This window comes from Vanellus vanellus (genome assembly GCF_965231255.1).
Source record: "Vanellus vanellus genome assembly, chromosome: 1".
Classification (NCBI taxonomy): domain Eukaryota; kingdom Metazoa; phylum Chordata; class Aves; order Charadriiformes; family Charadriidae; genus Vanellus; species Vanellus vanellus.
Genome location: NC_138905.1, coordinates 56,152,794 through 56,169,151, shown reverse-complemented (window position 1 = coordinate 56,169,151; position 16,358 = coordinate 56,152,794). Strand labels below are relative to the sequence as shown.

The window sequence follows — 16,358 nt, the reverse complement described above, 5'->3', positions numbered from 1 at the left end:
AGCCATCAGGGCTACGCGTAGGCACTAGTATCTGTGATTAGTTGTGAGGACAAGTTAATTATGGTTCATTACGGTTTGTAAGCAGGCATCTCCAGGGAAAGGCTGCCACCGACGTGCCACCATCACCTCCCCCACTCCAGCGGAGGTCTTGAAGAGTGGGAAGCGGTGCTGCGAACAGAGAACGACCAAAACCGCGCTTCAGGAGACACCGGACCGGGGATGGGTGGGTGTGTCTGTCGGGAAAGCGCCTTCCCCGGCCGCCTCGGGCCTAGCTGGGAGCCGGCCGCAGGCCGCCGGTAGGCCAGGAGATGAGAGGCGGAACCGTGGCCCTCCCCAGCGGGCCTTGGGCAGACCGGACGGCGGGGCTGCCCCGCGGTGGAGAAGACGCGGTGCCCCGGTCGGGTCGGGCGGGGCGGTGCCGCCAGCTGCAGCTGTAGCGACCCCTCCGCCAGCAGCCATTAAACCCGCGTCGCCTGACAACCGCCGCCGCTGCCTCATTTCCGTCTCGTGTGCGCCGCCGGCCGGCAGGCGTCACCCGGGGTGGGCGGGTCTTTAAGGGGGCTGACGTCACAGGGTCAGGGGTGGGGCCAGCGGGGGGAGACAAGATGGCGCTGAACAGGAACCACTCGCGGGAGGGAGGTGTCGTCATCCCCAATGGCGAGAGGTACCGGCGGGTGGGGGCCGGGGTGGGGGGTTTCTCCTCACTGCCCGTACTTGCAGCAGGGCCGGGGGCGGCGGGGCCCGGTGGTGGGAGGCAGCGGGAGGCAGCGGGAGGCAGCTCGGCCCGCTGGGGTGACCCGGCCCGGGGCCTGTGTTATTAAAGTGCTCCCCGGCGGCGTGGGGTCGGGCAGGGGCAGGCGGTGGGGAGCGGGTCTGGCTGGAGCCGACAGAGCTGCCCCGTCTTCGGTACTGGAGCTCCGGCGGACCGTAGTGCCTCTCCAGCAGGTGCCCTGGGGTGAAGAGTGAGCGGCCATTGCCTGTAAAATACCGGGAATTTGTTTTTTTCTTTTAATGTCATGCAATTAGAGATGTCATAGAGGCAGAGGCCGCTTAGGGTAGGAGTCACATGAATTCAAAGTAAGGAGAACTTTTTGTTCAGGCCCCCTCCTCGGCGTGGTAGGAACCCCTCTCCTCATGGGGTCACAGCTCGACGCCTGCCCTCACCCCGGGTGGAGGTTGACAGACTGGCTTGGCGGGACTCGGCTTCCCCTTGATTGTGTCCGGGTGTTCCCAGCATCCCAGCCTTGCCTAGAGAAATCCTAGAAACCAAAGGCCCAGTGAAGGATCATCGAGTAGGTTTGGGCCTGGTAACAATTGGAAAAATTACTCTCCAAAAATATGCTCCAAATACTGACTGCTATTACATCAGTCAGGGAAGTCCATTGACACACAAAGCTTTTGCTGCTTTAAAGGCAATCGCCATATCCTTGACCTCAAGCCATTCTTTAAGGCACTGCTTAGTCACAGGTGGGTGCTCTGCAGGGTGCAGAGCCCTCCCGTGACAGCCCTGGACAGGCATGCAGGTGCAGACCAGTTCAGTGGCCTAATTACACCCAGTGGTGGTGGCTGTGTGTTATTTTTGTGAGTAGCTGGGAAGGACTAAACATTACAGTGACTACGTAGAAATTCTTCCCAATGAGGCAAGCTAATGTGAAATGCTGCTACAGGACATAGTTGAGGAAGTGTTCTGGTGAGATCCAAGCTGTTGAGGAGCTGGTTTTATTTAGCTTAAAAGAAGCGTTTCCCCTTCGCATCTTGGAAGAGGAAAGAGCTCTGCAGCCTCATCAGTCTGTCCCTCCCAGGCAGTCTGAGAATCTGCACCTAGCTCGACTATGAAATAATGTCCCAGTAGAATTTCTTGGTCAGATTTTTGTTGTTTTTTTTTTTTTTTCATTAAAGCTAAACTTTTTAATGTCTTCTTCCTTGGATAGCTGCATTTTTCAGACACATCTATACTGTTATGTTTTTCTCTTTCCTAAAGAGCACACGGCCTGAAACTACAGGGCTTTTGATTGTTTTCCCATCATGCCCTGCTGATTCCTACCTTCCCCCAGTAATTTTGCAATTTCCTGAGTTGATCTGATTTCTGCAGTAAGCTGATCAGAATACATAAGGATTACTTTAGATCCGGCCTCTTCAGGCTTGTGTTGGGTTAGGGGTTTGTGTTTTCTTTTTCCATGCTCTTGAACCATAAAACACCTCAGATTCTTCTGCCACTAACATGCTGCAAGCTTGTCACCCCCAAGGCTCTTTTGTTTATTCTGCAAACTTTCTTACTAGGTGGCATGTTTAGGATCTATCCTGTAGATTCAATGACATGCTTTCCTGAGTTGACTCTTTCTTTTTTCCTGAAAATATATTTAATTTTTCAGGCACCTCCATATCCCTGACCCTGCAGTATTCACAGTTCTCATCTGTCTTTGTGACATTAGCAACTTCACTAATGTTCCCATAGATATCCAACAATAATAACCTTATTGCTGACATTACTGGCCCTTTATTTTGTTACTTAGCATTGTGCTGTTTATTACAAATATTTACTTAAATTATGTGAAGTAGGGTCAGCAGTGAGGGTATTAGTGAAGCAACTTCCTCAATTTGCACAGCGGGTGCAGTGTTACAGTGGGTAACAACCCACAGTAGCACAGTGGGTGCGGTGTTTTCTCATGCAGTGGCCAGTCCTGGATTTGAGCATGGACTTGGAGGGAGAGGCTTGCTCTGAGATGATACTTTGGCTTCAAGAGGGTGGTTTCAGGCACCTTAACCTTTTCTGTGCCCTGACCTTTGGGCTGAGGCTCTTCTCCTGTGGAGCGGGCAATTCCTCGGCCTGATGGTTTTGGAAACAGAAAGAGAAACTGACATTTAAAGCTTCCCTTTGTGGATGAGGAGCAGGGATTGTCTCTGCATAAATCATCCCTCCATTCAAAGAAAAAATGGCGTGGGCCCCCGTCAGAACTGAGTCTTTTGGGGTAGTATTCAGAGTTTCTGGTGTGCTGTGTGATGGGGGGGGGGGGGGAGGGCGTGTGTCAGAGCTGTTGCTGAGTTTCTCTCTCCAATTTGTCTGATTTCCTCCTTTAGTGTTCTCAAACAGTGTAAAGATGTGGAGCTCTCGTTCAGTGACGTGACGGGCAAGCCTGAAGTCTTCAAAGGTACCAAGAAAGGGATGTTGTATCTCACCCCTTACAGGGTAAGTTTGATGCCAGCAGGGCTTCTGTTTTCTCAAAGGACCTTGTAGACTTTAGACCAAGAATGTAGTTGGTGTTAGAAGTGATTTTTATTATGGGAAGAACCACTGAGTACTAGGTAGGAAAAGGGAAGGTGGAAATAGGATAGTTCGTGCCTGCGTTACAATTCCTTATGAAGGTGCATGCAGTCCTGGAAATCACTGTCTAGAGAATATATTTCATACAATATGTCAGTCAATATTACTTTATTTAAAAACTGTCATAGCTTATCCTTAAAAAGCAGAACAATAAAACTCGGTAAATGTGCTTGTGTGTTTTAAGTGGTATATTATTTTGCAACATACATGTTTCAGGCAAGTGAGGCATATGCCATAAAATCTGGGGATTTGGGATCCCACAGTATTAAGCTGTGAAATAACATGATGCATATTGACACTAGGATTTAAGTTACCCTCTTTTTGGATGCTGCTACAACTAGAACTCTGTGACCACCCTTTATATCTAATTCAAGTAATTCAGAGGCATTCCCTTTTGTCTTGCAGATGATCTTTGTGTCAAAGGGCAAGGATCCCATGCTGTCTTTCATGATGCCGTTTTATTTGGTGAAAGGATGCTCAATCGAGCAGCCTGTTTTCTCTGCCAATTACATCAAAGGACAGATTCAGGCTGAGGCAGGAGGTATGTGCCTGTGCTTTGTAGATTGAACTTTTCCTAAGTGTCACAAGTCCTTTTCTGCTGAACATCAGATAGATGGCTTATGTGCGCAGGAAAGACGGACGGAGTAGCTGTGGCAGTATAGCTAGCATGTCCATGTTGGGGTAACTTGTGTCTTCTGAACCTTAAGGCACTGTTTCTGTGTTACTGTCTGCCCCCAAAGCTAGTAACTGACTTCCACAGGATGACTGGGTTTTTTAATCTTGTTACTTCTGTCTTGCTGTCTATGTCATGTTTACTTGGTTTCTGCATGTGCTTGTTTTCCCCTGTCTTTGACCTGGAAGGGTAGGTAAGTGACCAACTCCCCAGTCATTGGTATTGATAGACAGAATTAATGATCACTTTTGTTTTCTGGAGGTCAGTAGTTGCTTACCGACTTGGCTATGTTTACATGCATCTAGGATGCTGCTGTATGTCATTGATGTAGCTTTGTTCCCCTTTTCATGATGAAACTGTAGTAAGACTTACTGTCACGGTCATGACCGAACATAGGGAATTGCAGAACATAAACAGGGATTAAAAACAAGGCTTCTGGTTTGAATTTCTTCCCTCTTCAGCCCTCTTAAGTTTATGTGCGTTTTGATGGCATCTGGAGAGCTTATGCTTTTGCTTTCTGTTTGTAACGATGTTTTAAAGTGACTGGGTCCTCTGGGAATTGTGGATCAGCCCACTTTCTTGGGCTGAAATCATACAAAGACAGTGGTTTCAAAGAGGCGAATCTCCAAGGGGGTGACTTTTTCCATGGTGGATTGTCTTGTTATATTTCTATACTTTATTTCTACTTTGTTCCCAAGAGACCAGCTCTACTTTTACTAACTTCATTGTTAGACAAGGAAGATAAGTCTTATTTTATGAAATCTTGTTTTATTTAAATAAAACATCTTTTGTTCTAAAGACACCAAAAAAACAAAGCATCCCCCCCAAAAAAACTACCAAAAAAGCCCCTAAAAAATAAAGCACTCTTACTTATCTTGCAACCTACTTCATTTTTTTTCTGAAAAATTGCTGTTATACCTAAGCATTTATAATCTGTCTGAGCTTCTGTGGGTCAAAGAGATTAAAAATGTTGCATTTGATTTAAATCCTAGCTTGAGTTGCAGATCCTGATCTGTAGTCCACTGAGGTCAGCAATAAAACTTCATTTGAGGGCTTTCAATTAAAATCCTCAGTCAATTAAGTGGTTTTTTTTTACACTGTGTTCATTGTTAGGTTCTATTAAATGTTTCAGGAAAGAACAACCTAGTATCTAGAGGAGGTGGTTCCACATAACTATAGTTAGGATCGACTTTTAAAGGATAAAGAAATAAATTCCTGATCTTCTTGAGATAATATTTTGGGGGACATCTGGTAGCAATGCCGTGATTCTTTCCCCTGGCAATAGGACGCAAAATAGTTTTGAAATAAGGAAGAAAAAAAATAATTGGAGTATTAGCTGGTTTGCTGTCTTGACTGCTACTGAGGAGGTTGATAGTCTGTTTCAATTCTGATTCTCTCTCGTAGGTGGCTGGGAAGGGCAGGGGACATTTAAACTGACTTTCAACAGTGGAGGAGCCATTGAGTTTGGACAGCTGATGTTCAAAGCTGCCTCTAACGGTAAGGGATCTTCAGAGCCTTCAGTTCCCCCACAATTGGCTGAGCTTTGTGGGAAGAAGGGTACCCTATGCACTCTTGCAGCAATGTATTTTTTCTCTTTCCAGGGGAAGTTTTGTTTTGCCTACCAATCCTTTTTCTTTATTTCACCTTAGTGCTTTGTGCAATCAGAATATTCTGGGATTTGTGCTTCTGAGGTGGACCACCTTTTTCTACAGAATGTTATTCCTCCTGGAATAAAGTTGAAATATGTGATGGTGAAAAAATGATTCACTTACCTACGCTCAGCTTGGTTCTATAATATAGGAGTAAGATGGGGGAGGTTAAAATGTGCATGTTTGAAGAGGGGTGAAAAAATAAATTTAAAAAAGCAACTTCAATTTAAAACTATCAAATGGGTGGAAAATGTACATTTTTTTCTGATATGAAAGTTGAAAAAGAAGAAAAAAACACCTTACAGATCCTTGCTTTAGAATAGTCTTTTCTTCCAGCAGTTGGAGCTCTGTGATGGGACTGGTACCTGATAGCTAGTATTTTTGCAGCAGGTTTCCTTTAGCACCTTGTGAACTTGCAGTGAGGAGACTAATGCTTTCCAAGCACAGTACTATGCCAACACTGTATAGTGAATTTCAATGAAGGGAGATAGTGCTGCATGAACAGAACTATTTTCCTTTTACTCTATACATTTAGTTGTAACAAAAGGGTGTCTGGCTTACTAAATGTGTGCTCCTTAGCTTCCAGTGGCGTTCCTCTCCAGAACCCTGGCTATGGCTATACACCTGTTCCCGGAGGGTATGCACCCGCCCCGCCGACTCCTGGGGGTTATTCACCTGTGCCAGGAGGCTATGCTGTTCCTCCACCACCAAACGGACCATATCCTTACGCACCACCTCCGATGAATGCCTATGGACCAGCTCCACAGCCCATGGGATATCCATATGCCCAGACTCCAGGTTTGGAAATTGTGTAATGATGACTGGCAAGGTGTATTTGGTGTTAGTTGTAAAGAATTCACAATGGTACGGTCAGGTTTATTGTAGTTTTGTCTCCATCAAGGATCCTTGTCCTTGCAAAAATCTCACGTGCTGTTGATCATACCTGTATGCTTTTATTGTTGCAGCCGGATGTGAAATTAAAATGTGGTTTGTAAATTGTGCTGCTGCTTGGCAGAGAGTTGTTGCCTGCTGACATGCCGGGCATTAGCAAAATGTCAAATCCCTGCCAAGCCTGCAGAGCTTCCCTTGCTGCTGCTCTTGTCCAGAGCTAACATGCTGCTGGGCCTGTGAGCTCTCTTCCCCCCCCTGTTCCATTGCCACGGTCCGAAGCATCAATCCGGTGTCATCTTTTTCAGGTATTTACCCACCACTTCCAAACCCCGTGTATGTACCACCTCCTCCCCCCTACTCCGGGCCATCTCCTGCAGGACCCTCAGCCCCCTCAGCTCCCCCAGCTTGGGGGGGCCCAGGGGTGCCAGGTAAGTGAGACTGGGGGGTTGCCAGGGTCTGGGTGCAAAAGAGTGCTTGGGGGCTTGGGATATTGAGGACACAGTGTGAGGTGGGGAAGTTGTTGTTTCAGGAGCTCAAAGTCATCTTGAACTATTATTTGAGATAGCAGAGCGTGGGGGGAGCTGCTCAGCTCTGCACTGCGCAGCTTGTGGTCAGCTCTAGCCAGCTTTCAGCTTTCCTGAACTGCTGTGAGTTCAAACTCAGCTTGCTGCGATTGCTGCTAGCTCTTTGGATGTTTATTGACCCCTCAGTAGAGCTATGGCTGTGGAGAAGGCTCTGGGGCTTGGGCCACTGCCTAACCTGTGTAAGATGGCATCTTCTCTTTCCTTTCTAGGGAGCAATAAGGCCATGGAAGCCGCTTCCAGTGCGTATTACAACCCCGCCAACCCACACAATGTGTACATGCCCATGGTGAGTACTGCGCCTGTGGTCTGCGTGTGCCTGTTCCCTCTTCCATCACTAAGAGAGGCAGTGGTTTGCTTTCTTAGAAAAGCCTAGCATGCCTTCATTTTGAACATGCACAGAAAGTATGTTTTTTCCTGGGGGGTGTGGATGATAGTGCCATGAAGAAGGCTTGTTAAATCTGCAGTCAGGGAAGGAGGAGGGCCTTAAGATTCACCCAGTAACAGCCATTCAGTACAACAGAAGCTCTCTGTTTCTGTTGGGCCTGAGAGTGGGGACAGTTAAAGAAGAGCAGGTCACTGAAGGATGAGAGTGTGAGGCTTTTGTTTTCATTTTTTTCTGGGCTGCGTGGAGATGGGGAGGTGTCTTAAAATTCAGTCAGTGGCAGCCGGTAGGTAGTCTGTAGCCCACATCTGGCACGTGACAGCCAGTCTGCCTGTGCCCTTCACTGCCTTGCATGGCTCTGTGGTGGGCTGGAGACTGATGGAGCAGCAAAGCTGGCCCTCGGCCCAGGGGTTTGCTGTCTGCTGGGTCAGAGCTATGAACATCAACAGAGACAAAGCCCTGGAATTGAAGGGAGGATGGAGATTAAAACAGATTTAATTGGTCTATTATTTGCAATAGAGCATTTGTTACCTACCTGTTTTTCTACCTTCACTAGAAATGTTATGAGAGGTAGTATATCTTTTAGAGCATAACTGATACTAGAGAGGAATGGTGTGGTGAAATGCCACCTTGAAACACAGCACCCGGCTCTGGCTGTAGCTCACTGAAGAGCAGTGATATCTTGTAAGCCAAGCCTGGGAACGCCTGGGTAGGAGCTCGTCATAAAACCGGCAGGATTGTTGACTCTACTGTATCTCCTTCCAGGATCAGCCACCTCCTTATGCACCTCCTGAGGATAAGAAGAACAACTAACAGAAGGAAATTGCAACCAGCCTCCCACACCTTCTCTCTCTGAAGACAACTTGGCTGTTACTGCCCCTCGGGTTAGCATATCTCTAGGTCTCTTTGTATATACACAATATATGTAGTGCTGGGCAGGGGAGCACCCACCCTCCTTAAATGTATTGCCACTGACTTTACAAGGCGGAAGAACAGCACTTTCCTGCTTATTTACTTTATCTCTTCGAGCTGAAGTACTAACCTTTTGCTCTGCCATTGGCTTAAGGAGAGAGATGGTCTACTGGTGGTTTAAGAAGTCCACATCACTAATCTAGGACTAAAATATGAAGCCTCTGGGATCTTGGAGTAAAATTACTTCGAACGCCAAACTTTTGACTTCTGAAGCACCATCCAAGAGGAAAGGTATAGAGAGCCCTGAGGTTCCTTGCATAGATTCTTGGGTGCCCCAGAAAGGTGTTAAATTTCCTAAAATTCTGACACAGCTCAGCGTGAGGTGGGACTCTGGAAATCCTGTATCATGCTGGAAACATGCGTTTCATGTCCTGAACTAACAGTCATGGTGTGATGAATGTGGGAAGCGCATCCTAAGAGACACTGAAGCATTTGTCTGCGCAAGAGGGAAGGGGATGGGCCCCAGTCAGCCTGCCATTGTAGACATGGAATAGAAAAGCAAACAAAGGTGTGCCTGCCGGGCAGTGAGCTGATACTGGCAGATATGCGAATCAGTCTTCCTTTCCTTCTCCTAGAAGCAGGTCCCATATCTGTGCAATGATCCTGTGTCAAGCAGCCATTCTTCAAGCGTAAAGGAGTCATGTGCTGCACAGGAGGCCGCTTGCCTTGAGCAAAATGTGTTACCTTAGGAAGACGACCTGGCACTAGCCTTGTCAGGAGAGAGGTCCTGCAGCCCTGGCTCCCTCTGCTGCGCAAGCTTGTGCTGCGTGCTAGCTCCACAGGGGAAAACCAGCCTTCATCTCTTCCTTCGGCCACCACAGCCAAGGCCTGTATGCCCACATCTGAGCAGTGTGGGAGAGCAGGCACTGTAAAACCGGAGTTGGGTCTCTTAGGTGGGGTGCAGTGCCCTCTCTCAGCTTGGAACCACTGTCTGGTGTGGATATTACTAACGCTCAGCTGTCTTGCAGAGGCTGGCTGCTCAGCCATAACCGTTCCTTCTTCCTTAGGACATAGTGCCATTAAACCTGCTCTGAAGAGAGCCTCTGTAGTCTGATGGAGACCTTTGCAATCCTTTACATACGGGGTGATAGTACTTCTTCCTACAGCCTTCCGACCTTCACAGTGAAGGGGAAGGAGTGTCTTCCCTCTTGCTTCCCTGTGTGCCAGGGCTCTCCTGTAAGTCAGGCTTGCATGACTTGCAAGTGTGAATTCCTAAAGCAGCCCAGCACAGGGGAAGCAAATTTCCTTATCTCAGCCTTTTATGTCTGAGTTAGAGATATTCTAATAACTCTGTATTTAAAAAAAAAAAAAAAATCAACCCTGAATGTTTGTAACTTTTTGAATTGCACTTTAATACAGGAGTGTTGATACCTTTAGCTGCCTGTTCGCTGTTATATGTGTGTGTTGTGTTGACCTTCATTCTTGCCTACTGTACAGAAGGCTGGAACAAACAACAACCACTGGTGGTGTTCTCTTGGGTCAGCTGTGGGCCAGTCCTTCTCTCTCCTATGGCTAAGACGGATCTGGAATCATGTAACTGGGGGGAGAGAAGGTGGGGGTTATCCTCTTGCTGCCTGGGGGGGGGGGGGGGGGGTGGAAGGCTGATTTGGGCCTTTGCTCTCACCCAGATACCCAGAACTGACGTGTTCATATCCCTGGGGCAGGCACAATATGGCGTGTCCCCTTCTACTCACTATGGCTGTATTTGTAGCACCTTTCCTGTGTACATTTACTGCCCGAGGGAAGGGAAGGCCTGTCTTTAAGAGAAACTCCTTGCTAGCTGCCGCCTTTTTTTTTTTTTTTTTTTTCAGTGAGGGGAAAAATAAATATTTGGTAAAGGGAAATGGCACTTAACTGTGGACAGTAAAATCTGTTTCCCCTTGCGCCAAGGAAAGCTGTTGCCCTGCTGAACATGATGTAACTACTGGAAAGCCCTTTCCTACTCTGCATCAGTCCAGTCTCTTAAGAGGAAAGCAGTTCTATTTCTTAGCGTAGTTATTCCTGTTTTGAGGTAATGACCCTGTAATCCTGCATTAACCAAGTGGCTATAGCTAACAACACTGAATAAACGTGAAACGAGAGCCTGTGACCCGCTTCCCCTTTATTTCAATTAATTTGTCTCAGTCACCCCCCAAGAACAAAGCCAGCTCCTATGTAGAGATATGAAGTGCACTTGTCCTTTCCTGTTAGCACTGCAAGCATCATGTTTGGTGTCCTGCTGCTGCACTCAGAGAAAGTTTCTGGAAGTAGCCAGAATCAGCTGTTTGGTCCTGCGGGAACCAGAGTGGCCAGATGATCAAGAACCCTCCAGCATCTGAACAGAAAGGGGAAACTTCTTCTAAAATGTAGTATTTCCCCAATCTGAGCCTTAATCTTGTGTCGGTCTTCCTGGGCTGCAATCTTAAGAGGCAATCTTCATGAATGCTGCACCCTGCTCTGGGGTAGTTGGGGTAGGCCATGTCTCATCTAAAACTCCTCCATAGGATGTGCATTGTATGAAGGCAAAGCAGTTGAGGCTTCTAGAGTCTGTCCCATGGCTCCCTCCAGGAGTGCTGGCTCCTCTTCAGGATGGAGCTGTGGCTGTAGGTGCCCTTGAGAGGAGGAGCTTTTCCCTGAGAAACCCTGAGTGTTCAGCCCACTGGAGGAGCACCTGAGCCCTCGTAGCAGGTGTTTCCTGCTAGAGCAAGAATAGGATGCAGCTTGGAGGCACCTCTGACCATCTCCCAACTCAGACAACCTCATCTTCCCACCACCACTTGTGCACAACACACTACAGCTCTGCAGTTTTTGGTGCTATACTACAGCAAGGCTGCTGGGGTTGTGCATGGCCAATGGACGTTTTTTTGCTCTGCTCTGCTGTAAACTGATAGCAGAGAGGTTTTAATCCAGTGCTAGCACACCAGCTAGGCTGCAGTGGTGTTGGCCCCCAGCAGCCTGGCAGCAGGGTCAGGCTGGCAAGCAAAGCCTCCTTGCACAGGCCCATCATGCCTCCAGGAGCTCTTGGTCCCAGGGAAGGTACATGGGAAGGGTACAGCCCTATTGACAGCCCCTTATTCTAAGCTAAGCTGATTATAGCAAAGGAAAGAAGGTGACCAGGTCTTGAGGCTAATGCCATCACATGGGGGGGATCAGGGGGTGGTCACTATCCCAGAAGACACTAAAGCATCCAAAGCCTTTCTGCAGGTGTAGTTCAAACAGCCCCTCCAAGTGGTCAGTGGTACCCAGCTCGAAGTGGTGAAGTGCTCAGGTGTCAGAACTGACAAACGCCAACAGCGCCTGGACTCTGCTTGTATGGCATCTTCCACAGGAGGATCTCAAAGGACTTTGCAATCACTAAGGAACTATGCTCTGCACACCCTGAGGAGGTGGGTAACAAGTCCTGCTTTCCACAGACTGAGTAGACATCATCAAGTTGGTGCATGGTCACTCCCCAGTGCTGCTGGACATGCCAGCAAAAGGCACTTAGCCACGTGCCCTGAGGTCTCGCAGCTCACCCCGGCACTGACCCACACCCCCACCTGCTGAGCCTCGTCACAGGAGGACCGGGCGGAAACCCTTGCCAGGGGCTTGCTGTCTGACAACATGCCAGGGCTGCGCCGGGAACACTGTGGGATAGAGATACCACATCACCACCCCCGAGGGGTTAATAACGACCGAGAAGCTGTCTTCCGTCTTTAAGCCACTCATGATCTTCCCGCTGTACACATCTTGTACCTGGAAGACAGAGATGGTGGCTACCAGGATTTCCACATACTTCCAGGATTTCCTCATCTTGAGGTCCAGCCACAGTGACTGACATGGCACGGCGGTACAGGGCACAGAAGTGGGCAACAGGAGGGCCACCCAACAGGCGGCTGCCCCTTTGTCCTGGAGGCAGGCAGTGGGAGTCCTTCCTCCCCACCCCCAAAATGCAAAGGGTGTCAAAAGGGGGAGTTGGAAAGAGGGGGATCCAGGTGCTGTGGAGCTGCCCTGCCATGCAGCGTGCCAGTGGGACTCACCTCATACACGGCATCCTCGGGGAAGTGGAGCTTGGCCAGGCTGGTGGTGTAAAGGAAGGGCATATCTGTCCTCCGGCTGAAGAAGACGAGGGCACTGGCGTCGTGGGACAGTGGACGCAGGAACACCTCGATGTGGGATTTCTCCTAGGGGTGGGGATGGGTGGGTGAGGCAGAGCTGCTGGTACCAGCACTGGCCCATAACTTCTGAACTTGCCCTGCAGGGCTGCTATGCCAGCAAGTCCCCAGCTCCCACAGCTCTCCTGCTTATGTTTCTCTGCATCCCTTCCCTCTCCCTCCTTATTGTGACGCCCCCTGCTGCTTGTCTGCTCTCCCAATTGCGTCCACCTTCCCCCTAACCTTGACAATCCTGCGCCCCTGGATTCCCAGGGGGTCCTGGTTGATCTGGATCATCAGGCGGTTCTGCAAGATCTCCTTGGCGCTTGGGGAGATGGTGCGGAGATCTGTGGACATGAGGAGTGGAGCTGCCATCACTGTCCACAAGGCCATTTGGGAGCGTGACTGTTCATAGCTAAGGCCAAAGTTTCCAACGATGAGCTGGAGGGGAGAGGGTGAAAAGACAGGAGAGGCAGAAAAGGGTTAGAAACTTGTCTGCTTGTCACCCTTGGCGATGTTGCAGCTTGGGAGGGAGCACGCATGGGAAACCTCACATGCACTTTTCCTTCCCCTTGAGCAGCCTACCACTGCCAGGACGTCCCACCCCTGCTAGGTGCCGAGCCATCAGCACACATTCAAACGCACTCACTAACACCCTTCGCTTCACCACTATCCCCCCTCAGGCTGTGCAGGGAAGGACAAGGACACTTGGACAACACCACACGTATTCTTAAGCAGTGAAGGGTTTGTTGCAACCACGGGCTTTTCCCCACAGCTTAGCCAAGGGCAACATGTGCTTTGCCTCCTAGCAGCAACTGGGCTCTTGCTCCTGGCACTCGTCCTTCGCCCTGCACCTAGAAGGGGATCCCCAGAGACCCCCATCCCTGGCCAGGGTCAGTGCACTGACCACCCAGCCGCACCATGTCCGGGTCATTCCAGTGGCCGGGGCCAGCTGCCGGCTGCAGCACATCCTGGTTTGCAGAGAACCAGTCCAGGATGGAAAGTACGCTGTCCCAGGAGTCCTGAATGTCATCGTAGTTACGCCACAGGTTGCAGACCTCTGCCAGGACGGTGTAGTTCACCTGAAGAGGAGCACAGGGTCAGGCAGGAGGGAGGAAAGATGGGGTCTGCAAGCTGGGGAGAAGGGGCAGCCAGACTTCTTGAGAGCTGCAGCATCCAGAAGGTGCTTGCAAGGCAGAGGGAACTGGGGAAGGGCAACATCATGTAATGAAGGAGGACAGAGTCATAGCCCAATATGACTGAGCACATCCCAGTATAATAGGATGTCTGGCAAAACAACCACAGAGATCATGGGGAACCATGATCAGCTGCCAAGAATGAGGCCAGCTTGGTGTTGACTCAGAAGGTAGAAGAGGAACTAAATAAACATACTCAATTCTCAAGAAGCATTACTAGAAGGAACATCCTATTTCAAGCAATTAAGCCAGACAGGACCTGTCTCAGAACAAACTCTTGGGACCAACTCCATATCAGCTGACGGGTGGAGAAGGCCTTGTTTTCCCCAAACTCCCACCACTTAGCCATGCTGGGAACCCTAAGTGTCCCCAGATGCCTGTCAGGGAAGCCACATTCCCCCTGGGGACCTGCAGCCCCATCCTACCCAGGGGCAGAGCAATAAGCGGGGTGTAGCACTCAGCTCCTGCAGCTCCAACAAGAACTCCCCCAGGCCACAGGGGACACGAGAAAAAGCCATCAGACGGGACAACCCTCACCTTGGGGGGGAGCCCCCCCTGATATGCTGGCCAGCTGCAGGAGTAGACGATGGGGCGACCTGTGGCGTTCAAGGCCTTTGCCATTTCTGGGTAGCCTTCAGGAGAGAAGATGACAAACGGTGAAGGAGACGGCGGGCAGCAGCAGCCTGCGTCCCAGCCCACTCCGTCAGGGGGACCCCAGGCCAGCCTGGTCTCCTGCCTTACACCGGCTCTAGGGCACCCAAACTCCCTCCTCTTTGCCCAAGAACTGGAACAAGAGATACAAAGGAAGAACTAAAACTGGCCAAGCATTTCAGCAGACGCCCAGATGCCCTGGCTGGAGCAGTGAGGGGAGAAACACCAGCCAGCCAGGGAGCCTTTACCTTCTGCCTGCTCTTCTCCTGACGAGTAGCACCCATCCAGCTTCAGCATGTCCACACCCCACTCTGCAAAGGTCTGGGCGTCCTGCTCCACATGGTCCAGCGTGGTGCCCGGGTATCCCCCACAGGTGAGGATGCCCAGGTCGCCATAAATGCCCAGCTTCAGGCCCCGGGCATGGACCTGCAAGGAGAGGAGAGCTGTAAGAAGGGGACGAGGGGGTCCGAGGTGCCTCCTGGGAACCGGGCAGCATGGGGACATGGAGACAACCCCACCACCATCCCCAGCAGGCACTCACATAGTCAGCCAGGGCCTTAATCCCCCTGGGAAACCTCTCAGGGTCTGGAACGAGCCGTCCCGCCACATCCCGCTGCTTGGCTGACCAGCAGTCGTCGATGTTGATGTACTTGTAGCCCAGGTCTCTCCAGCCATCCTCTGCCAGGCGGTCTGCCATCTCGTAGAAGAGCGTCTCACTGTGGGTCGGGGGGACAGGGACATGGCAGGCTGAGCCCCTGTGACCACCACACCCCACTGGCTGTGGGCAACCAGCAGGACTTTAGGGCTAACAAGGGCTCTGGAGGGTCTTGTCACTGCATGGGTGGCCTGGGCCGTACAGGAGGGTCCTCAAGGCTGCCATTTAAATCCCGTCCATGTTTTATTCACTGATCTCAGCGAGGGGAAGCGTTTCCCCAACACCCCGCAGAGCCCGGCCACAGCTACCAGCGCTGGGGGCTCTCCAGCCCCAGCACGGGGGTGCCTGAGCCCCCCCGCCTCCCTCACACCCAATGCTCCCCGAGATCCCACTGCTGTAGGGCTCGTTCCAGGGACACAGACGGTGCCAGAGCCCTCCCGGGCCCGATGTCCCACCCGACCACCCACCCTCCGCCGCCCCGGCACGGCCCCGTCCACCCACCCGGGGGCAGACCCGTGACACGGGCGCGGCGTTTCCGAGCCGGGTCCCCCGGCCAGGGGACACACAGGACAAGCCCTGCTTGCAGGGAGGGGGGGGATGCCGAGCCCACGGCGGGGGTGGGGGGAAGGTGTGGGGGCGTCCCCCCGCCGCTCCCCGCCCCGCTGACCTGATGCAGTTGCGGGGGTCATCCCGGCAGTCCACGTTGCAGCGGAACCTCTCCCAGGCCAGCCAGCCCATGGGGGGGGTGAGCGCCAGCCCGTTCTCCAGGGCCGCGGAAGGCAGCGCCAAGACCAAGGCCAGGAGCAGGACCAGCCCGCGCGACGGCGACGGCGACGGCGACGGCGACGGCGACGGCGACGGCGACGGCGACGGCGACGGCGACACCCCCCCCATCGTCCCCACAGCTGCCGCTGCCGCTGCCGCCGCCGGAGCACAAAACGCCTCGCCCCGCCCCACCCCGGCCCCGCTCACGTGATGCCGCCCGCGTCACGTGATGCCGCCCGCCCCCGCAGCCGTGGTACCCCATCGGTATCCCCGCCCACCCCCCCCTTCCCTCGGGCTCTCCTGTACATTATCGGCGTTGAACCCAGTTGGTCTTGCGCCCCACGGCTGCTGTACCCCATTGCCGCTGCATCCCGTCGCCATTGCAACCCCACCCCGCAGCTGTTGCACCCCATCAGCCTTGCACCCACTCGGGAAGGCACCCCACGGCCGCTGCACCCCATAGTTGGCACCCTATCACCGCCGCACCCCACGGCTGCTGCACCCCA

General features: G+C 51.5%; 2 protein-coding genes across 2 annotated transcripts; one reads left to right on the top strand and one right to left on the bottom strand.

Moving 5' to 3' along the window:
• Positions 1-597: 597 nt before the first annotated feature.
• Positions 598-10,059, top strand: WBP2NL (WBP2 N-terminal like). The gene is made up of 8 exons (XM_082480738.1): positions 598-664; positions 3,079-3,187; positions 3,728-3,863; positions 5,400-5,492; positions 6,224-6,442; positions 6,841-6,963; positions 7,329-7,405; positions 8,267-10,059. Exons 1-8 carry the CDS (start codon positions 606-608, stop codon positions 8,312-8,314), a joined length of 864 nt encoding a protein of 287 aa, XP_082336864.1. The 5' UTR covers positions 598-605; the 3' UTR covers positions 8,315-10,059.
• Positions 10,060-10,560: 501 nt separating this feature from the next.
• On the bottom strand, positions 10,561-16,021 carry NAGA (alpha-N-acetylgalactosaminidase). The gene is made up of 8 exons (XM_082480727.1): positions 15,755-16,021; positions 14,974-15,148; positions 14,681-14,858; positions 14,319-14,413; positions 13,506-13,667; positions 12,829-13,026; positions 12,472-12,615; positions 10,561-12,187 (listed from the first exon to the last, which is right to left on the bottom strand). Exons 1-8 carry the CDS (start codon positions 15,979-15,981, stop codon positions 12,005-12,007), a joined length of 1,362 nt encoding a protein of 453 aa, XP_082336853.1. The 5' UTR covers positions 15,982-16,021; the 3' UTR covers positions 10,561-12,004.
• Between the last annotated feature and the right edge of the window lie 337 nt (positions 16,022-16,358).

What these genes read in the sequence shown, in the direction of transcription:
- NAGA (XM_082480727.1), bottom strand. Translation starts at nt 15,981, where the DNA reads ATGGGGGGGGTGTCGCCGTCGCCGTCGCCGTCGCCGTCGCCGTCGCCG. An exon ending in ACTGGAATGACCCGGACATG is followed by an intron (nt 13,027 to 13,505) that starts GTGCGGCTGGGT and finishes TCTCCCCTCCAG; the next exon opens with CTCATCGTTGGAAACTTTGG. An exon ending in CCGAGGATGCCGTGTATGAG is followed by an intron (nt 12,188 to 12,471) that starts GTGAGTCCCACT and finishes TCTGTCTTCCAG; the next exon opens with GTACAAGATGTGTACAGCGG.
- WBP2NL (XM_082480738.1), top strand. Translation starts at nt 606, where the DNA reads ATGGCGCTGAACAGGAACCACTCGCGGGAGGGAGGTGTCGTCATCCCC. An exon ending in GTCATCCCCAATGGCGAGAG is followed by an intron (nt 665 to 3,078) that starts GTACCGGCGGGT and finishes TTCCTCCTTTAG; the next exon opens with TGTTCTCAAACAGTGTAAAG. An exon ending in ACAATGTGTACATGCCCATG is followed by an intron (nt 7,406 to 8,266) that starts GTGAGTACTGCG and finishes ATCTCCTTCCAG; the next exon opens with GATCAGCCACCTCCTTATGC.